Here is a 23,318-nt window from a genome sequence, read left to right as displayed (position 1 = left end):
TGCTTCTATGTCATTTATTATTTTTCTATGGAATTTTTTAGGGTTTACTCACCTATGTTAGTAATCCCTCCTGGTGTGATACTGCAGAAAGCAGCTTCCTTTGTTATTAACGAAACACAAACAATTCAATAAAATGTGCAAAGTAAAAAGAGTCAACAGTAAAAACAAGAATTCTCGTTATCCGTCCTTAACACATGGCTCAAAAAAAACGAAGATTCTCGTGATCCCTACGCAACGTGTTAAACATGCTTCAGAGCGATGCCCATGCTTTAGGTCTGTGGGCTGGCGAGGCTCTAGAGTAGTCTCCTTCTTTTCTGTGAATTCCTTCAACACATATTTTTCAACATTTCCCCCCATGACACTAGGAGGGCAGGGACTATGCAGCCTTGCTCATCGCTGATCCTAAGGGTCTAGCCCATGTTTCTCAGTCTTGGCACTATTGGGATTTGGGGCGAGATAATGCTTTGTTATGGGGGGCTGTCCTGTGCATTGCAGAAAGTTGAGCGTCATCCAAGACTTCTATGTACTACGTGCCGGTAACACCCCCCCCCCCCCCCCCCCCCCGCCCAAGCTGTGACAAAAATGTCTCCAGGCATTGTCAAATATCTAACACCGTATATTTAGTTATCCTGAGTCCAGGGCAATGTCACTATTTGACAGCCAGCAATTACAGGCATCACCACAGACTATCCTGTACTGTGTGGTTTCCCTAATGGATTGGCTGCTCTGAAGGCAGGGAACTTGTCTCCGACTTCTCTGTATCTTCTACGGCACCTGTCACAGGGACACCTGCAGGGGCTTTTTAATTAAGTTCAAGGCACCATATTGGTATGTCCTGTAATTGGTCCAATCAGAAAGACAGAGCTATGCACAGAGCTTACTACCTGATGCATAAATGGCAAAGGACAACACAATCTTCGAGGTCACAGATTGGTGTGAAGCTTTCTCGTTCTTTCAGCACCTCACCGTGGTCTTACTTTGTAAACAGCCAAAAACAGGAGGGTCACCAGTGTAAGACATCCATTAGAGGTAAACAAGGAACAAAAATAAGTCAGTATTTTCTAACTTCCCCTGTCTACGGATAAAAGGTAGGTTCTGTGGTACTGACCGTACTAGGGAGTGGAGGAATTTCAGGGATACCAACAATACTGGTGCAAAAAACTTTGGAGACCAGAATTTGGAAAGGTTTTCCAAAGCCAGCAGATGGTGCTAGGAGAGTACTTATTCTCAGTGCCAAAGCCGTCCTTACCTCAAGACTGATGCAGAGAAAAAGGGATAGCATCCTCTTCAACCAAAAATCGTTTACTAACTGAACACTTGTTTACTGAGCATCAACCATGTACCCTAACATTAGATAAGATTTTTTTTTTCATGAGGTTACTGAATGAAAACGTGGCATGGACATTTATAGCCTCAACAATCTTATTCTTTTTAGCTTGTCCCCATAGGCCTTTTTTTTTTTTTTTTTACCACTCCAGTTTTCCATCACTAGGGAAGTTAAATAAATTATAGAAGGCTATGCAATTATATGCAATGAGGCAGGTCTTCAAGTCCTGAAATCTCAATGGTGTTTTTCATTTTTTGGCCTGCTCCCATTTCCTAACAGTATCCCATTTCTCTCATGGACTGGTCTCTCCCTCATCGTGTACATTTTTGTGGGAGTGGAGTACCAAATCCAAATGCTTGTCCTCCCAATACGGAAGTTGAAAGGATTTCTGGGAGAGCTGTTCCAGTCCTCTCACCTCCCCAGTGGGAGGGGCATGAGACCCTAAACTTCTTTGGGTTTGAATCTTGAGCAGTGATGGTGGAAGAAATGTAGGAGGTTTGGGGCAAGACTTTTAAGGATTTCCACCTTGTGAGACCTGGAGTTTCCTTGTTCTTGTCCTTCTCAAGCCTGGTGATTTTTCAATCTTCCCTTAAATCCTATCCTTTCTATAAAACTCCTTTATGCTGGTTAACCAGACTGGTTTTTGTTGCTTGCAACCAAAGAATCTGACTTACAATATTCAAGTCATCCAGATATTTGGAAAATGTCTGTGTCATATTGCATTTGAAAGATACAGAAGAGGGTGTACAAGAATTGTCCTAGTTTTTGGTTTTGGGCTATAGATGTATTTATATGTAACAATTTTGGAAGGTTATACAAGGTGTTGATGGGTGGGTGTTATTTTTGGGAAATGGGAGTGGGGTCTGGAGTGGGAAGAAGACTTACATTTTGTGGTATGCCCTTCGTTTATCACATATTTATTAGTTTAAGAAAAAGCTCTCTAGGTAGTTACTGTGTTTCCCTGAAAATAAGACCTAACCGGAAAATAAGCCCTAGCATGATTTTTCAGGATGACATCCCCTGAACATAAGCCCTAATGCATCTTTTGGAGCAAAAATTAATATAAGACCTGGTCTTATTTTCGGGGAAACACGGTAGGTTCTTGTGATTTGCCTGTTTTAGAAACCACTTGACTATACGTTTTTAAAGACTCCTTTCAGGACCAAATTTTATGGTTCTTTGAATTGACTCCAGGATCCTTTTGCTAACACATCCCATAATAAGTTATGTCAGTGTTATCTGCACTTTGGGATTATTTGGAATCCTATTCTTTTTCACTTAAGAGATAACTGAGCAGGGCCTTCCGGGTCAGGCAAAGCCACTCCCAACACACCTGAAAGAGGGCTCCATCTGCAATTTCCCATCTGCCCCAAACTTTTCTTGGATTAGGACCCTTCTTGCAGCCGACTTCATTTTGTTTCATGCTTTCTTTGTTGCTTCCTCTGAGGGTGACGTGCATTATCAGGAAGCAGGTGGGAAAGCGATTACAGCAGATCCTCGAATAACCTCATTTTTTAAATAACATTGATGAGATGCCTTAGCAACTTAACTTTTTTTTAAAAATATCAGTTAGCTTATGGTAAAACTGGTTTTGTTATTCATCGTTTAGCTGCAGTTCCAAGAACTTATTGATGACATTAAGTGAGGACTTACTATAATGTGAGAGTAGCCAGCTGAGCCTGGAGTTGGGGAAGACAACATGGACGACAGCTTTTGACCCTGATGAAAAACAAGCATAAGGGAGCAAAAGTGGGAAGGAAAAAAGAGACAACAGGTGAAGGGCAGCAGCCTTTGGAGGGTCAAGGATAGACACAGGAAAACTAGGGTAAGGAGACCGTCAGTGTGCAGAAGGGAAGACCAAAAGAGAGAAAAACCCAAATCTCTTCTGAATTATTTCAGGGGTAATGGAATGTTAGTTTTTTCTACCCTCCACACTTCTTCAATAACATGTCATTTTACACCCCAAGAAGTGGAGGGTCAGGACAAGTCTTCCTAGATTATAGGCCAGGAAACTGAGGCTGAGAGTAACTTGCACGAAGATACCTGATTACGTGTTAGATGAAGTACTGAGCCCTGTTTCCAGATTCTGCTGCCAAAGGCACTTTTGCCCACCCCATCGCACTGCTTTTCTTGACCTTCACAGAAGTGATTTTTTCCCCCTAAGGATCTTCTTCTTGCCTTTGCAGGGGTTTCAAAGGCCAGGCTACAGCACAGGCCTATTAGGGATACAGATTAGGTTTCTAATAAAGGCCCTTTACCTGTAGCAATGTAGACATGGCTGTTCATCTTACAGAATCCACTTTACACTACAAATGTGCTCCTACCATTTGTGCATATACTGAACCAGATTTCTCCACATATTTAACATTGTAATTGCAAAATTCCTTTATCTTCCTTCCTGCAGGAAGTATCAGTTTTTTCTCAAACATAACGTAGGAAACTGTTCTAAGAAGCAGGGCATGGAAATACAGATGGCAGCTCTCTGCTAAGTGGTAGACTGGGCGAATTTTAGCCATTTCCTCTCTCCTGAACTGAAGTCAGTTCCCAAATGTAATGTAGTTATTTGGTTGTTTCCTCTAGATGGTGAGCTCCTTGAGAGTGGAAACGATCCCTGAATTATACCCATATGCCCAGTGTCCTAGCACAGGGCCTGTGAACTGTTCAGTAAATGTTTGGTGCTGAATGCCCTCCGCCTTCCGCTGGGTTCCCAGGAGTCCTGCCGGGGAGAGCACATGGGGCTGATGCACAGCCAGAGCCTGGCCCCAGGGCCTAGCCCCTGAGGACAGCATAGCTAGTCCTGCCAGAGCACTGCTGTTTCAGTGCCCCCAGCTCGTGGGCTTTCCTTCTTTTCCCTTCCCTTTCCCCCCAGTAATCTACTGGCTCCTTTCTCTATACCATGGAATCCTAAGGCCCCTTTCCTGGAACTCAGTCTCCCACACACAAAGCATTAACCATCCAAAGAACAGATGCCTGGTCTTCCCTCTGGGCCTGCCCCTGGGGAACACAGAGAGACCGAGCCTAACAAAGCAGCCAGGTGACCCTTCTAACTCCTCCTTCATGGGGCGCCCCACGGCAAAGGGCCTGAAGGACAAGAATGTCATAATGGACACATATTTACCTTTAGCAAGAAGGAAGGCTGACATCCGGGCAACACTGCAAAAGATGTTAGGGGATCCGGCCACTGATGGAATTATTCTAGCAGTAATAGTTCTAACTTATATGAGAACGACTTACTATTTATATATCAATACCTGCAGAATCTTGATTTCCCTACTGCTGCTGCTTTAAGGGCCGGGGGAAGCAATTAAACCATAAAGTAAGGGGTGTATAAGTATAAATTCTAGGCCCCAAAGAAAAATTTAAGGAGTCCTACACCCTCACCCCCAGAAATACATTTCACCCTCTGGTAGTTTCCCTAACAATTTGGATAGAGTCACACTGTGAGGACAAAAACTCAGAAGGGCCTCTTGGGGCTGATTTTACAGATAAGGTGGCAGAGGTCTATCTCAACACAGTTTGGTCAAAGGTGTGGTTCCAAAGAGAAACGTGTTAATTCTGGAACGAGGATTAACATAAAATAGTTTTCATTATCTATCCTTTAGCCACCTTTTTTTTTTCTTTTCCTTTTTTCCCTCAGCTTTCTTGTTCTTGCAGAAACAAAATCTAAGAATGTATGGAAGAAAACTTCCTGCAGACTGAGCTCACTTATCTAACTTTTCAAATGACCCCATTTTCCCTTCCTTAGTTAAGGATCCATGTGACAGAAGTAGGGATGGAGACCAGAGATGCACGTGACTAAACATTCTCACTGACCAGTTTTGTTTCATTTGTAACTGTTTGGAAAGGCTGATCAATGAAAATCCTACCCCCTCACTGGTTAGGCCACTTTTTGGCAGTGGTACGTATATTTAAGTAGAATTCCCACTGAACACTTACCCTTTTCTTCTGGGAACAGCAGCCATTCCTGTTTGCAAAATCAAGACAATCACAGTTGCACATTTTCCCAAATCTTTGGCTGTATTGCAATGGTTGTTTCATTTTGTAATCTCCAACTAAACATTTCCTAACCATGGATTAACAATATAGTTACTGACTGGTTTCTTTTAACAGTATTTATCCAACATAACAAAATAAACTGCAATTTGTTATACTTTTTTTTACAAAACATTTTATAAATATTTTTACAAAATGTATACAAAGCAATTTCAAGTGAGACATACTATACAAATGAAGGTATTTAAGCAAATAAAGCCCACACCACGCTGACAGTGAGTGACGCGTCCTCTTTTAAGTCAAGTCAGTCTGTAAGGCCTCCCTAATCTAACAAAGTCTAATAAATTCTTCAGAGCTAAAATAGTTCTTTTTCGTAATTGCCAGTTTAAAATTTGCTTTATCTTTAGGCAGTACTTAAGGACACAGAAAATCAAATGCTTCATAACAAATTCACACTTTTCCACAACAACAACAGAAAGAAAAAAAAAGAAAGAAAGAAAATGATTTTTGTTACTGAGTACAAGTAGTTCTAAAACTCAACTCGGACTATGAACCTGAACAACTGAGTGTTGGCCATCGAGGCTGAGCTCTCTCACCCTTCACCAGAGGGGGCTCGACATGCGAGAAATGACCCGTGTGCGCGTAACCTAATCACAGGAGTAAAATACATTGCGTAATCTTCATTTGTCATTATCTAGAATCTTTCCCCCATAAAAAGTAAACTTACATACAAAGACACAAAAATTTACAAGTTTCATTTTGGTAAATTAGGCTCTCCATTTGCTAGACAAGTGTTCGGGCTTAAAAACCCTTTAAGATGGTATAGAGAAAAGCTAGGGTTGGGGAAGCAGGGCAGGACAGGGAAGAAAGAGAGGTGGAAAATGTACCCGAAGCTTGTCTAAGAATTCCACTGATTCGCATAATTAATATAACTCGTTAGTAGCCTTCATGAAGGCTTCCAGGTATCAAGTTCCACAATGAGAAGAATTTGATCAGGAGGGACCATCTTTAAGTCTTGCTAGGAACTAGGGGAGCATGAACCCTAAGGGAAGAAGAGCCTATAAAATCATGGGGTTCAGGGCAGGGTGTTACCCCAGGGCTGCCCAAACAGAAAGTTCCAACTGGCAACACCAACTTATCTTTCTAATATGTTACAATACAGGAAAAAGGGGAAATCTGCAACTTGGACATTGGCACAAATAAGGAAAAAATGGTAACCCTAAGATGGCCCAGATTTTCCAATTTCCATTGGCTGGGGGGGATGGGAGTGGGGAGAAGGTACTTTGCTTTTATGAAGACTGGCTGTCTCACAGCATTTCTTTGTGTGGTGGGAAAAGGGGCAGGGAGAGTACAGGTCTTCTGTTGGCTGTGTTTTCTAGTAATCAGAAGCCTTCCTTTCCATCACAGGCCAATCGGGAAAAGAAATGCCCAACATGATGACAATGGGGGTCATCCCCATTCTGGGGACAGCCAGCAACAGGTCCTGGCAATGCGTTACAGTGGGGGCCAGTGGGTGCACCTCTACAGCCAGAGATAAACAGAATCAATGAGAGTGTGCATACACATAAGCGGGAGAGTGTGTACACGCTGGAATCAAAATGACCTCTGGCTTTGAACAGCTCAGATCCGTGCACACACGTATGTGTGAGGGTGCATATCAAATACCCTCCTGTAGCTTTCCCAAGGACAGGACATAACTGATAGGTACAGTGACACTGAGTATGAAAGTCACAACACAGATGGGATGACCTGGGGCAGGTCCACAAGAAAGGAAAATGGGGAAAGCTCCCTGAAAAGAAATATAAATAAATAAAGCAAGAAGTCATGTTCACTCATATGAACACGGGCCAAACACAAACCATGACAGGGCATGTCCTTTGGCTCTCAAGTGGGAATCCCGTGTCTCAGATCTCTCCTTTCTGTGGTGGGCTGGCTGGTTACCTTTGGTTTATCTGTGTTTTGGTAATGATTGCTGCCGGGGGGTGACTACTGTTCTCAGACAACAAGAAGCATAAACAATGCCAAAGTCCCTTTAAGGTTTAAACTGAAAAATTACAACATAGTTCTCAAATGAAAGTGCTTTTGACGCTTGGCTATTTGTTGTGGGAGAGGGTGCAAAAGAGAGGTTAAATGAAACAAAACCCAGCAACAAATAAAAACGTCGATCCTATGTTGACTATATCCAATTATAAAATGCAAAACGCTTGTTTTTTTTCTCAATAGTTAACATATATATGCTTTTACATATATACATATTATATTCCTCATCGCTTTATCCCGGCCTCCCCTGTACACTGGGCCACTTAGCTGGGTTCCAGTTTCCTTTATTTAGCCTGGTGAAATGATCTCAAGTCATGCTGTTGCTACTTAGAACACAGCATTTCCTAGGTGAAGTTCAACACGGAGATGCTGAAAAAGCATGAGGTTTTGTTCCAGGAGCATCGGAAAAGCACGTGAACGATGAACAAGGAAGCCCTGCAAATGCCCTCTTGGGCGCTACTGGCTGCTTACACCAGGGCTGCGGGGTCCCGTGCAGAGCAACCAGGAACATATTGCTCAGGACGGCTGAGGGGGGAACCATATGGTCTCCCCTCCAACAACAACAAAAAAACCCCAAAAGCCAAAATTTGGAGATGCAGGGGGATATTCTTTAAAAAGTAGCTTCTATCAGTCCTGTTTGATTTCCTTTAATAAGTCTGTTCTTTGCAAATGACTTATGATTGTCAGAATTTTACCCAGGGCCAAGTGTACTGCAATCTCATTGAGTTACAGTGTTTTTTAAAAAAATAAAACAAAACAAAACAAAATGACTCTAAGGACTTTCAGAAGACTTGAAATGTGTAGGGACTATCAGACTGCTTTCTAACAAGGATTCATTTTACTAAAGGATCTCCCTGTAACCACCACAAGTATTGCTCTTACACAAAAAAATGGGGTTGAGATTAGAAAGAATAACCTGTGATGAAAGATCACGCAGGCTGGAGACAGGAGACCATTTCCGTTTGCTTTAGCCAGGAAAGACTGTAACTTGTCCGGGGCAGGGTCCGGGGGCGGGACGGGGGAAGGGCTGCTTCTATTAACACTCTAGGATACTATTTACAGCTGCTTCTAAAATGGAGTCAGTTTCTACAACACCTTCACTGTGGTCCGGGATGAACTTTTCCAGGCAGTTTTCCTGCGAAGCCATTGGAGAAAAGTTGGGGAAATCTAACTCAACTGAGCCGCTAACCGTGGGGTCACTCTGGGGCTGCCGCCCAGCCTTTTTGAGTTCCAAGATGTTCTTAAATGTTGTTTCCAAACTCTTAGTGAGCTGGAGGTCTGGCTGGGGCTCGCCCGACCCTTTCATGACGTCTGTGTGTAAGACTTCATTCTTTGGAGAATTCCTCAGAGTTTTGTCCTGGAAGGAATTGTTACACGTCATCTCCAAGTGCGAATCTACTAGGATACTTGAGAGTTTGCTTTCAGTACCATGATCTGGTCTGGACGAGGTTTTCCGGTGCCCATCAGGGCCGGGAGAGCACTCGCTGCTTTTCATGGAGTCTCTCCGGCTGGTTTTCTCCTCAGATGCACTCCGGTACTGAACTAAGCCCCCTTTGTCATATTTCAGTGCTCTGCCAAGGCATTCAGTTTTCTTAGAAATGTTTCCTTCCGCGGAGACCACGATGTGATTAGGCACTAGATGAAATTGGTCATGATTTGTTGGTTCTGCCATGCCTGGTTTGGCTCGGTCTCTGCTTTGGGCCTTAGCCGTCAGATGGAGAGAGCTGGTTGTTTTACTGCCATGCTGGTCACTCCTGCTAAACTGCGTCTCATGAGCAGCTTTGTCAAGTTTCAAGGAACAACAGAAATCAGCCTGAAATCCCTCTGAAAGTGGGGACAAAAAGAACATTAAGGAATGAATGAGAGAGTAGGGACAACAGACCTTTAGTGGGTCAGGGGCAAAGCCATCCTGCCCTACGCAGCCCAGCCCAGCCCAGCCCAGCCCAGCCCGTCGTTTATGTCCAAGAACATGCAGAAGCACAATACTTGAGGGGGCATCCTATAAAAGGAAGCCAGGCTATGGGGCCACAGCCTCCAGACGAGAAGCTTAAACCTCTTCGAAAGGGTAGCTGCTTGATGACAAATGGGAAAACCGGATGGGCAAAAAGCTCCACTTTGTCTAGATCTCTTAACTGCTGTTTTTTGCTGTTTTTAAAATTAATGACTGCTTTGCAACGGTCTGAAAACAGAAATTAGATGCCAGTATCAGCCTGGTTTCTTCCTTGGTGCAGAGGGCCCTAGAATGAGGCTTTGGTGGGGGGTGGGGTAGGGTGGGGTGTGATGGACACGACTATTTGTCTTTGGCTGATGGCATTTCAGTCCCTCCAGACACATGTGAGGGGACCTGGCATTACCAGCTGCCCTTTTCCAGGAGCACAACAGGTGCCCAGAATGCTATCTGCTTGGAAGAACAGTGGGGCATGGAGGAACTGTGTCTGTGAGCGAGCTCTGAACTGTGCCCGGCTTGAAGAGCCAAGGATGGCAAGAGCATGTTAGAATTTAGGGGGTTGAGGGTACAGAGGGAGGGAGGCAGACTGTTGTTATATGCAAAGGCAGAGAAAGTATTCACTCTGGAAGCAATGAAAGTGAAATAGGACTACCCTGTTTCCCCGAAAATAAGACCTAGCCAGACCATCAGCTGTAATGCATCTTTTGGAGCAAAAATTAATATAAGACCCGGTATATTATATTATATTATTACTTATATTATATTATATTATATTATATTATATTATATTATATTATATTATATTATATTATACCTGGTGTTATGTTATGGTATGCTATGCTATGCTATGTTATATTATATTATATAAGACCCGGTCTTAAATTATAGCAAAATAAGACCAGGTCTTATATTAATTTTTGCTCCAAAAGACGCATTAGAGCTGATTGTCTGGCTAGGTCTTATTTTCGGGGAAACATGGTAGAAAGCCATAAACATGCATTTGTTCACCAAATCCCAAAATGTGAGATCTAGGGAATAGAGCCCTGAAATCTAAAGAGCTGATTCCAGCTCCCGGATGGCTCAGTTGGCTCTCAACCACAAGGCTGCCGGTTGGACTCCTCGACTCCCGTAAGGGATGGTTGGCTGCGCCCCCTGCAACTAAGATTGAACACGGCACCTTGAGCTGAGCTGCCGCTGAGCTCCCGGATGGCTCAGTTGGTTGGAGCGTGTCCTCTCAACCACAAGGTTGCCGGTTCGACTCCCGCAAGGGATGGTGGGCTGCGCCCCCTGCAACTAGCAACGGCAACTGGACCTGGAGTTGAGCTGCGCCCTCCACAACTAAGATTGAAAAGGACAACAACTTGACTTGGAAAAGTCCTGGAAGTACACACTGTTCCCCAATAAAAGTCCTGTTCCCCTTCCCCAATAAAATCTTAAAAAAATAAAATAAAAACAAAAAGCTGATTGCATCCTACAAACACTGCCTGTGCAGGCACAACACAGGAGAATGAAGCACACCTCTGCCCACATGACTGACTCGCATGCCCAAGGGGGCTGGGAAAAAGTAGGAGGGTTTACCCACAAACCCAATTCACCAAAAGGCAACAGATTTCAGGCTCTAAAAAAAAAGGGACAGGAATATATCCTACATTATTATCTTCCTTTTCTTTTTTGGAAAGATTTGAGGATTCTCCTAGGTACATAGCAATTCTTTCTGATTCTCCCTTTAGACTGAGTGTGAGGATCATATATTCTCTTTGGAAATTTTTTGAGCCACACCAAACACAAGGCAGAACCTTAATCTTTTAAGAATCAGAAAAGACTTTAGAAAAATGGAAGGAAAGCCACAGGAAAATACAGCAGGTCCTCAAATAACATTGCTTTGTTCAATGTCATTTCATTATATCATTGATGAGAAGAAAAAAAATCGATTTCTGGCTGGGGCCACTATCTGTGTGGGGTTTGCACGTTCTTCCCATGTGTGTGGGTTTTTCTGAGAACTCCGGTTTCCTCCCTTGTCACATGTGAGGTGAACTGTGTGTCCCAGTCTGAGAGAGAAAGTGTGTGTGTGTGTGTGTGTGTGTGTGTGTGCCCTGTGATGGAAGGGCGTCCTGTCCAATGCTGGAAAATAATTCTCTTACTTGTTTTTATTAGTCTTTCCTGAATGTGTGTATAGCTCACATTTATTTCAATGTTTCATATTAGAAGTATTTTGGGTCTTTATTAGAAGTTTGGTGATGTTTTTGTGATTAGAAATATGCTGTGGGAACTTAAGTCTTGTGTATATCAATCAGCCTATGGTAAAATTGGTTTGTTCATTGTTGTTTTGCTTAAAATTGCAGTTTCCAAGAACCCATAGATGACATTAAGTGAGGACTTACTATAATAGTCCTGGGGAATGGATCAGCTAAATTATCTAATTAATGTATTAAAATTTTATTAAATATTATTTTGAAGATTAAAGCAACATGATAAAAACTTCAGATGTGTTAAATAGAAGAAATTAGAATAACAAAATTATGGTTAGCATATGACATATAACTATATATAAATGATGTATGTAAATGGGAATCAGAACTGGAAGAAAATTTGGAGAAATAAAAACATTTCTTTCAGGAACGGCTGGATGGCTAAGTTGGTTAGAGCGCAAGCTCTGAACAACAGGGTGGCCGGTTCAGTTCCCACATGGACCAGTGAGTTGCACCCTCCACAACTATATTGAAGACAACGAGTTCTGCTGCTAAGCTTCCGGAGGGGCAGCCGGATGGCTCAGTTGGTTAGAGCGCGAGCTCTCAACAAGGTTGCCGATTCAATTCCTGCATGGGATGGTGTGCTGCGCCCCCTGCAACTAAGATCGAAAACGGCAACTGGATTTGGAGCTGAGCTGTGCCCTCCACAACCAGATCGAAGGACAATGACTTGGAGCTGATGGGCCCTGGAGAAACACACTGTTCCCCAATATTCCCCAATAAAATTTTTTTTCAATTGGGGGAGGGCAACAGGGCTTTATTGGGGAACAGTGTGTTTTTCCCAGGACCCATCAGTTCCAAGTCAAGTTGTTGTCCTTTCAATCTTATTTGTGGAGGGAGCAGCTCAGCTCCAAGTCCAGCCACTGTTGTTCAATCTTAGTTGCAGGGCGTGCAGCCCACCATCCTTTGTGGGAGTCGAACCGCCAACCTTGTTGAGAGCATGCACTCTAACCAACTGAGCCATCCGGCTTGGCGGCAGCTCAGCTCAAGGTGCCATGTTCAATCTTAGTTGCCAGGGGTGCAGCCCACCGTCCCTTGCAGGAGTCAAACCATCAACCTTGTGGTTGAAAGCTTGCGCTCCAACGAAGTGAGCCATCAGCTGCCAGGGAGCTCAGCGGCAGCTCAGCTGCAGCTCGCTGGCTTATGTGAGAATCAAACCAGCAGCTCTGTTGCCCAGAGCTTGCGTTCTAACCAAGTGAGCCACCCGCCTGCCTCAAAACTTATTAAAAAAACAAAACAAAACATTTCATAGGATGATGAAAGCATGTGGTAAAATCTATATTCCATGAATTGTTATAATGTTATTTGATTTAAACAATTTTAGAGGGTAGAAAAAGTAGAGAATTAATTTTTAAATGGCAGAATGTGGGTCACATCTAACATGCAATCAGCAGGGAACTAATGGGTGAGAGAAAGGTACCTAAATGGAGCATTACAAGGTCCTGGCTGAGGATAGTGACCTTGTTTTACTGATTTTTTCCCACCTCCAATGCCTTGCACATAGTAAGACAACTCAGGAATTTGCTGAGGTCTAGCTGCTTCTGGAAAGGCTTCTGACTTAATTTAGTTCTCAAAAACTAGAGAAAGATTGAGAAGTTGAAGTTTTCAATAGGGAAAATTAACCAACTGAATGTAAAATTCCAGTTTGGATTTTGTAGAACACAGACCTTCTCAGAGTACTCATATCCTGCTCTCAACTCTGGGTTTTTCCTCCCCAGAAGTCATGTTCTACCTTCAGGGTTCATGCCAAAGGTGGGTTCAGACAGACTCCCCAAAGCCCCACGGCCCGAGCCATGGCAGGAACGCTCCACTTTCACTCTGGTGTCTTACTTACCAGGGTCCACAAGGGCCAGACGCTTGTCCCGCGACAGAGACGCTCTTTCCTCCTGGTTGAACATTCTATCGATCATCACCATCTCAGCAGAGGGATTGATCCGCTGAAAACGAGAGAGTCCAGTCATTTCAGGTGCCGTTTAAGTGAAAACACCTCACTGTGTCTTTGGAACAAATGAAGCAATCAGAAATGAGAATTTAATATCTAATGAGGCTTCACTCATGTCTCATTTAGTCACATTTTTTTTCTTGCCACATAGGTAGGACGCATTTAAAAAAACACTGCAATTTACACATTGGCACAAACCCTGTTTCCCCGAAAATAAATAAGACCTAGCCAGACAATCAGCTCAATGCATCTTTTGGAGCAAAAATTAATATAAGATCCAGTCTTATATAAGACCCGGTATTATATTACATTATATTATGTTATACCCGGTATTATATTATATTATATTATATTATATTATATTATATTATATTATATTATATTATATTATATTAAGATTTGGTCTTATAATAAAATAAGACCAGGTCTTATATTAATTTTTGCTCCAAAAGACGCATTAGAGCTTATTGTCTGGCTAGGTCTTATTTTCGGGGAAACACGGAAATTCAAAAGATGCCAAAGGGGAGGTGAAAAGTAAGCCTTTCCTCTTCGCCTCCCCTGTGCAATCCCCACCCCCAGTGTCTCTCCCCCTTCCTAATAGTTTAATAAACTCTTCCACAGACATATTATGCACACACACACATTTATGTTCTTTCTATTTTTTTTTTTTTGCGTACAAATGGTAGCAACTATACACACTGTCTACACCTTTCTTATTTCCCCCTCTGCTAATAATATGTTGGGAATTTTTCCATTAGGATGATCTTCTACTTTATACGCTGTTATGCTTTAATTTGTGTTTTTTCTTAAGGCTTTCCTTTAAGAAATTAGTTTTTACTGTACAGAATTAAATCTTAAATTATATTTCTGGGTCTTATTTAACACGAAAATTCCTGACAGATATCATTTGACCAAATGAGTGGTCCTTTCCTCAAAAATGACACAGTCTTTTAGATGTCTCAGAGTTTTAGAAATGGTTGTCAATATAAAAACAACTATTATGGAGGCACAATTGTAAGTAAAAATATATTAGTAAATATATATTATATGTACATATATTTAGCTAAACACAAATACACATACATACATATTTACACTATATTGTATATGTGTATAATGTAGTTTACCTAATCCCCAAGGTACATTTTCAAAGATTTTTTTTTTTTTTTAAGTTTATTGGGGTGACAATTGTTTCATTTTCAAAGTTCATCTCAAACTAAAAACTACTTGTAAGAGACCAATTTATAGGTTAAAGCCTATATAATTTTAGAACTGCTTCTAAAATCTCAGAACAGGTTTGGTCTTCCTGTCATTTCCTGAGATATCTTACTCCTTTCTCTAATTAAAGGATGCTTTAAAAACCAATTTTAGTTCCTGTTTGGGGTGATGAAAATGTCTGGAATTAGACAGTGGTGAAGGCTGCACAAGCTTGTGAATATACTAAAAACCACCAAGTTGTACATTTTAAAATTAAGTGTGAATTTTTATGGCATGTTAGTAATCTCTCAATTAAAAATAAGACAAAACTAATTTTAACATTTGTCATCACCTAGTCTTCCCAGATATTTCTCTGAACAATCTCCACGGGCACAGGGCCGCTCGTCCTCTGCCACATCTCTGGGCTGGAGAGAGGCAGCAGACAGCATCAGAGTGGGGACCAGGGGGTCAGGGGGTCCTGGTTTGTATCCCAGCCCTGCTAATTACCCTACAAACTTACCAGCTACATGATCTTGGGCAAATACCTTAACACGTTGCGTATGGATCACGAGAATCTTCACGAGGGATTTAAACCCCACTGTTCGCAACGTGTTAACCAAAGCCCTAGTTTCCTCATTTGGAACACGCACAATGCACTGACTGGGATGGACCATGTAAAGCGCAGTAGATATATTAGCTGCTGTTAGTAGTAGGACCAGTCAAGTGTAGGTTTTCCTACACTCTTAAATATCAGTGCCTTTTAAACTACGTCGGGAGAATGTGAGTCAAGTTTTTCTCTCTGAATTAGTAGCTGTGGCCTGTGGAGTGTTAAAAAGCAAATATGCTTGGTAGCAGAATTTTACCATGGCGTCTTCTAGGAGCAGGCATCGGTATTTGTTAAGCATTGCTTGGGTCCTTTTTAGGAGCTGAGTGGCAACTGTTTCAAATTCATTGTCGACTTTAAAAAGAGAGAGAAAGAAAATAGTAAGAGAGTGCAAATCACCCACTTGGGTCTTATATTTCTTAGGACTGAAATGCATTACTCTTCCATTATGCAAACATGTCTTGTCTGTGGCAATTTTCTCAGATTAGCTTTTCCTTGGTTAAACACGATGTTTCTGCACTGCTTTCCCTCACTGTCCACTGGTATGTGATCATGGAAACTCATTTCAATACTAGCTTATTTTAACTTTAATGAAGAAGCCCAAAACATAGTATGCTTAACATCACCTATAAAAGGAAACCATATAACACAGACCAGCAACAAATATCAACGAATAGACAATGATCTGCTAGTTTAGATGATCTCAGCCTCCATTCCCTTCCAATACTATGAAAAACTAAAACAGCTGAGACAATGAAGTCCTGCTGTTGAGCTGGGCAGACCCGTCTTATGTGAAGACACAAACTACTTCATATCTTGTAGGTCAAGGACAGATCTATGGCTCTTTTCTTGTCTGTTGGTCTCCAAAGGTCTCACATTTGCTACTTTACTCTTCCCAGAGCCTGCATTTCCCTGTTTAAGGCTGGACCTGGACCCTGTTCCCTGGAAAGCTCACAGTGGACCGATGGAGAAGACAATACTCAGAGAGAGACCCCAGCCAGCGAAGCAAGCCTGGTGGCAGCTGTGGGAGGTATGAAAGCAGTGGAGGGGAAGGAATGGAGTCAAGGCGTGGGGAATGGTGGTGGGAAGTAGGGGAGAACTAAGCCGCACAGCTGGGAGAGGGAACAGGGCCAGATGGGCCATGTTCTAGGTTGGGAGCCGGGGCCCTTATCCTTAACTCTTCTTTTGGAGGGGCGGGGGGCAGTTTCTTGACATATAGCAATGCCCTGGACTCACTTTATAACTTCAAAGTATGCTTTTGGGAGCTGCTAGCGGCTCTATCTAACTCATAACACTGGTAGTAAGAGCTAAGGGTATGCATTCTGCCCAAACCCAAGGACTGTGGCTAAATCACTATGTAGAGTATCTAGGTCAGAGCCATCCCATCTGTAGCCAGCTATCCAAACAATGCTTTGGATTTGTTGCCCCCCAAATTTGTCCATAAAACACCCTGCCATTTGGGTATCCCTTCACAGAATATGGAGAGTAAGTGACAGCCCCACAAATATTCTATATATTATTATAACCTGGTCTGTGAAACTGAGTCAATTAGGAACAAGTTAGGTCGGTGACTGAAAACAATAACCTGGCTCTGATCTGGGGACCACGTGGCTTTCACTCTTCTGTGGGGCATCCATGGAGGGCACCCGATATCAGAGTGGCACTCTGGGGTCACAGCCTGTTTACCTTTTTTCAAGTCTTCCTCGGTGGGCATGGAGCCCTGGCACACGTGGTAGGACAGCAGCCTCTGCACCGCATCGCTGAGTGACCGGAACTGGCTTTTGTCAGGTGTCACAGCGTGGGCTTGGTCCCTCTGTAACTGCTGGAGAATGCTTTAAAAGAGAAAGTGCCAATGTCAGTGGAGGGTCATGTTAGGGAATCTAATCCTTTGCGTGCAAAGAAAACGCGACATACAGGAATGTTTTTCATAGTTGAGCGGTTCTGTTTTTTTCTTCAGTTTTATACTTTTATACTATGGTGGGTTTAGAGTTTGGTCTAACTGTGTCCAGAGAGGACTCAAACTATGGCTCTGGTCTCAAAAGCCGTGTTCCCACCAACCATTCACGGGTGGGGGCTCACGGACCTTGGCAATGCCTGAGCATTGGCCAGCTAAGCTTCTGCTAACATTTCTGTTCTGAGCATATGACTTTATCAAACCATGCTTCTCCTCGGACACACTCAGGCCAACAAAGGGGTATGTGGTATGTTAAAAGGGCAAAGAGCTCTTCTCTTTAAGAACAGAAGAGCAAACTGTAGGCTCAAACCACATTTGATCTATTGATAGTACGTTCTAATGGAAAGAAACTACACGAAAAGATTTTCAAAATATATTTAAAAAATATTCTATATATTATTATAACCTGACTTCTGCTGTATATGTATTGAAGGTTAGGAACCTAGAGAAATGTTCAAAATGAGTCATTTCCAAGGTCACTCACAAAGCTCCTTTAGTTAGTTGTTTTGTAGCAGGCCTCTTTTGTCCTCCTGAATGACCATCCACCTGAAGACAAAACATACCTCTGATTATTCTCTTTTGTTGAAAAAAGAAGCAGAATACAGTTACACATACAGGTCACTAGGTGAATATCTTCAATGGCTTATCAAGTACATATTCTGAGAATACAGAATATGATCTACTGAAAAAAATACGTACAAGAAGCAACTCCACAGACCCATGTAGCAAAATCACACTGTGTCAAGATTATAGAAAGCTGTCCTATCAGTTCCTTGGAAGGACTCAGCTTGTACCTCAAAGTCTGAATTCCCAACTTCCTCTACAAATGCATTATTATCTTTTTGAAGAAATATATTTGTGGGTACCAACTCCATGAACATCTGAAACTTCAGTAGATATTACTTAATTCATCTTCTCAGTGGTAAATAAGGGAGCAAACATTTCTGAGCTCCTATTATATACAGTTTGGGTGTGTGATCTAGTAGGGCATTTCTATATCATGTTAAGGAAATAAATATGCCTGCGTCAGAACCTGAGAACTGAAACACATCCTTCACTGAGTATTCCAGGCCCAGACTATAACAAGTTTCATTAAACTATTACTTGCTAAGTTTGATGAAGAAGAAATTAAGGCCTTAGTAAACTGAAAACAAAACTTTTTTTCCTTCCTTTTAAGATCAGAGGTTGGGTTAAAAGATCATAAGGACTGACTACTTCATACATTCCTCGATGCTACTACAGGCAAAAAAAAAAAAATCTCTCAGTATAACTAAGAGGAACAGATCTACTTTTGATAGCTAATGAGTGATAATACTCAACAGTAACTACGTTTTTTGAGTGCCTACTATGTGTTGGCTGCTTGTATATTACTAATTCATGAGGAAATAATAGCTTTGTAAATATGTGAGAACTAGCATAGACACATTCATCCTATAAACACCCACGTAACAGGGCCTGGCCCACGGGGAAGGTCTTCGGCGAGCACACTTTTGCAGGCACACAGGGAGTCTGGGCTGCCTGTGTACATCACGCCAGGCAGCAACTACTGTGCAGAAGATGACAACTACATTTTCTTTCAATTACGCTAAACGTCAAGGAGAAGCGATGCAAACTGTGTTCTACCTGCACAGCTGGCTGGCCAGGAGACGATCCAATGCCTTTTTCCTGCTGTGGTTGTGCGGCTCCTAAGGACGCTGGTATAACTTTGCTTCCAGAATCCTGCCCTATTAGAACAAACACATAAGATAACATTCAACAGGAACAGTAAATCAGGCCCATCGTGTAACCCTAGCATTTAATGTGTACAGATTATGGAATATTCTGAAAGGAATTTATCAGGGATGCTCACTGTGAGGAAAGACAGCAGGAAGTATAGTACATTTATCTACAAAAGATCTGGAGGCAGAAGTAAGGATTATTAAAGCCTGTTTAGGTAATAAATAGAAATAAATACATAAATAAACAAAAGCTGTCAATACTACAGTTTCAAATTATCTAAGGTCTGAGGACTAGGCCTCAAGCCAGTAATCTGTCTGTATTACTCACAACTTAAGGAAAGGGAGGTCCAAATAGGGGACTGACTAGGTGTGTTCATGCTTTTGTCTTTCTGGTAATTATTGAGCAGCGTAGGTGTTCAAAGCTTTAGAAGAAATGTAAGACACAGCCCATAATAGTTTTGGTCTCGGGGGGATTCTAAGTATGCTCGTACAGAAAGCAACATGAGGACAGTGACAAAGTCACCTGGGCCACAGAACACTAGATTTTGTTGTTTCTAAGCAGCACATTTTGTCACATAATTGAATGGGTCATAGTTTAATTAGAAGTGCTTTTTCCTTGAGTAGTGGTATACAAAATGATGGTACAGATGCAATGTGGAAAGGATTCAGAAAAAAGGAATGCAGAGAGTCGAGGTGAGACTGAGTCAGAAAGCTTGCATGCAGAATGAGGGATGTGGGAACAGTGTCCCTGGGTGTTGGGAGGACAGGGACACCCTGAGGAGAGCTCACTAAACGCCCCTGACCTGGCAGTACGGTGCTCAAGAGGCCAGGAATCTGTGCTTGCCTCAGGCCATCCGGGGTCTTGGAAGCGGAAATGGGGGAAGTCTGATTCAAACTTTTTTTCTGAGCCTGTGGAAAAAGATGACAAAGATGGAAAAATTAATTTCAGGACTAAAAAAGCTTTAATAGACTACTTAAAATGCCAACCAAGCCCGTTAATGCCTACCCAGCATCACCTTCAGGTTAGATTACAAAACAAAAGTTTTCAAACATGATCCTTCTATCACATCGGCAGGATTGCACAGAGTACCCTTGAAAGTCCGGGCAAGCACACTGAACTTTTTAGACACCATTCAGCAGGGAGGCTGAGTTGATACCAGGCTGCTTTCTTGCTCACAGAACTGGGCTCGTGGTGCTCAGACACAAAGGCTGAGCCAGGAACGCAGTTTCTGTCCCTGGTCATTTTATATCACGCCTGCGAGGATTATGACCCCGACTCTCGGTCTCTATGTTGGGTCTGCACGGACCTGCTCGGGGGCCCCAGTGCCAACCCCTCACCTACTGTCAGCACTCACTGTTTTCTGTGTAGATGATCTAAATAAAGCCCATTTCACCCCTGCCGTCTGGTATGTCTCTAGTTTGCATCAGGTCAGCGTCAGGTGGCATGTAATTGGGAAATATAACTTCAACTGAGTATTAGCCTGAGCAAATATTATTAGAAAAATGAACCTCATATTTAAACTGTTAGGTGCTTCTTTACTATATATGAGGAAGATGAACTAGATGATGTTTTTGCTAAAAAAAACCTGTTATCTCTATGATGCATTTAAGGTAAGACAATAAAGTCTTTTAAATTACTCTCAATTTTTAATCCTCTATGTCATTACTACTTCATAATGCTATAGTTTGTTCTTTAATTTTTATATATTTGTATAACAGTGGATTTGGAATTTAGTCATCTCCATGGAGAACCTGCCTGAGCATTGGCCAACTAAGCTCAGGTTAATATTTCTGTTCTAAACAATTAATTATTCTAAACAATTAGTTATCTATTTAGTTCTCTTTTCCAACATAAAAATGGAGAGGGGGGCGGCCGGATGGCTCAACTGGTTGGAGCATGAGCTCTAAACAACAGGGTTGCTGATTCGATTCCCACATGGGCCAGTGAGCTGCGCCCTCCACAACTAGATCGAAGACAACGAGCTGCCACTGAGCTTCCGGAGGGGCGGCCGGATGGCTCAGTTGGTTAGAGCGCGAGCTCTCAACAACAAGGTTGCCAGTTCAATTCCCGCATGGGATGGTGGGCTGTGCCCCCTGCAACTAAGATTGAAAACGGCGACTGGACTTGGAGCTGAGCTGCGCCATCCACACCTAGATTGAAGGACAACGACTTGGAGCTGATGGGCCCTGGAGAAACACACTATTCCCCAATATTCCCCAATAAAAATATAAAAAAAAAATGGAGAAGGATTGGACATTACCCAAGAAAGGCTGGAGAGGGTTATTATAAAGTTGGAAAAATTCTGGGTAGACAGGCAATACATTCTTAGTGAGAAAACCATGAGGGGGAAAATCTTCCAGCTTTCACAGCATTCCCCCTTGAACGTCACTCCATACTCTCCCATGTTCTCCCGTGCAGGACCCCCCTGCTGAGGGGAGGCCTGGGGCAAACAGGGAGTACAGGCCTTCCTCCCAAATATTTCCAGGGAGGAACACTAAGGGCCACCTGAAGAAAAAGCAAAGCAGATAAAAACTGGGAAAACGTAGTTTAATAGGGCAAGGCTATATAGTAGGTGGGACTCTGACACAACAGATGAACAGAGGAACCAGAAGTAACATGTTGAAATGACTAACGTCCTCACAGCAGTGCTGCCAGTAACAACATTTTGGAATCTCTCCATACGCCTCGCTCACAGCAAACAGAAGGACATCGTCCTTATGGCTTTTGAGCACACACCTGTTTTTTGGTGTGTGTTTTTTTTATAAAAATGATCTCCCACCTTATTTATCAGACATGACCTGGACGATACCTAGCTATTAACCAGACAAAAAACAACAACAAAAACATGCATACATAAGTAGTAAAACTATAAAGAAAAGCAAAGAAGAAATCACCATAAAAGTCAGGAGAGGGGTTGAGATTTGGAAGTCACACGGAGAGGGGTGCTTTCTAGAGGTACTGGTAATATTTTATTTCTTGAGTAGTTACATAGATGGCTATTCGCTGTGTAATTATTTGTTAACTGTCCATTTGTTTTTAATGTATTTTTTCCTGAATGTGTTCTATTTCACAATACAGAAGAGTAAAAGAAAAAAAAACCCCACAGAAATCTAATCTAACGTCAAGGCTTGAAAATTTGCCATAACTTAAGGGTAGAGAGGGCTGCCGTGTCTAAAAGCAAAATTACTATTTTTTTTAACACTTTATTTATTTAAGTCTGTTTTTCCAGGACCCATCCGCTCCAAGTCTAGTAGTTGTTTCAATCGATGCGGAGGGCGCAGCTCACAGTGGCCCATGTGGGGATCCAACTGGCAACCTTGTTGTTAAGAGCACTGTGTTCTAACCAGCTGAGCTACCCGGCCGCCCCCAGCCAAGGTTCTATTTGTTGAGGGCACGTCTCCTTCCAGCACCGTTTAGGGTATGTGTGTTGCATCCTCTTGCCGGCCTGTGTGGGTGTTGAGCTCTGGCATCTTTGTGCGTTTTCATTCTCTAACTACTGCCTGTGCTGCTCACTGTACCCCTTCCCTGGGGACTAGAACAATCAATCCCATTGTTACACTTTTGGGATAACACTGGGGTTGAGGGTGGGGCAGGTAGGGCCAGGATGGTGGCAGAATCAGAATCCACTGGGGAACTCGGTGTGGCTCCCACACTGGAAGAGCCTGGATTCAACAGGTCTGTTATGCTCTGCATCCCGAAGCCCACTGGTGGCTCCCAGTCCACTTATTTTCAGGGCAGGACTTTTGTTCGCCTCGTTCACTGCTGTATCCCCAGCACCAGAACAGGGCCTGGCGCCACAGTGATCACACAGCAAATAGTTAAATAAAAACAAGGGAATGAATTCCACTGCAGCATAAGTCATAGGGGGCCTGTTCCTGCTCTCAGTCTAGCCCCCCACCCCCAAGGAGGCATTAACTTGCTTTATTCTCCCCAAATTTAGGTTGTCCCCAGTTGACAACCTTTTCCAGAAATATTTATCATTCTATTGTTTTTACGAAACTCTTAGAGAAGACTTGCTCTTGAAATGTATTTTCTTCACAAATAGAGAATATTTAAGGATATTTTGTTGAGCGCTTGGCTCTAAGACCTCTGCTAATATCGATGTACAATTGTAACTCTTTAGACCCCATGAATTATCTTGATACTATATGAACACATAGAAAAACCCCAATGAATCAGAATACTTAGTATATCGATTTCGCCGTGTGGTCCACTTTGAAAGAAGCCACTTACAAATTAACGAGATGAAATTCATCCAACAACAGGCATTTGCTGAATGAGGGAGACCATTTGGGATCTGACCAGCCACACTCTCCTCTGAGAAATGCCACAGAAATGGGTCAGA

The 23,318-nt window shown here is 42.6% G+C and overlaps 1 protein-coding gene across 7 annotated transcripts in view; it reads right to left on the bottom strand.

Moving 5' to 3' along the window:
- Positions 1 to 5,323: 5,323 nt before the first annotated feature.
- BICRAL (BICRA like chromatin remodeling complex associated protein) overlaps positions 5,324 to 23,318 on the bottom strand; it is a 94,537-nt gene continuing 76,542 nt past the window's right edge. For all 7 annotated transcript variants that reach the window (XM_074332946.1, XM_074332947.1, XM_074332945.1 and 4 more), the window contains 7 exons: positions 19,776 to 19,881; positions 18,878 to 18,978; positions 17,739 to 17,800; positions 16,987 to 17,132; positions 15,560 to 15,654; positions 13,392 to 13,494; positions 5,324 to 9,184 (listed from right to left, as the gene is read on the bottom strand). In XM_074332946.1, the coding sequence (XP_074189047.1) occupies positions 8,397 to 9,184; positions 13,392 to 13,494; positions 15,560 to 15,654; positions 16,987 to 17,132; positions 17,739 to 17,800; positions 18,878 to 18,978; positions 19,776 to 19,881 (1,401 nt within the window). In that variant the 3' untranslated portion in view covers positions 5,324 to 8,396. The remainder of the gene's footprint in view (positions 9,185 to 13,391; positions 13,495 to 15,559; positions 15,655 to 16,986; positions 17,133 to 17,738; positions 17,801 to 18,877; positions 18,979 to 19,775; positions 19,882 to 23,318) is intronic.

The sequence above is a fragment of the Rhinolophus sinicus genome, linkage group LG05, assembly GCF_036562045.2.
Source record: "Rhinolophus sinicus isolate RSC01 linkage group LG05, ASM3656204v1, whole genome shotgun sequence".
NCBI classification, from domain to species: Eukaryota; Metazoa; Chordata; class Mammalia; order Chiroptera; family Rhinolophidae; genus Rhinolophus; species Rhinolophus sinicus.
This window is presented reverse-complemented; position numbering and strand designations above follow the sequence as displayed.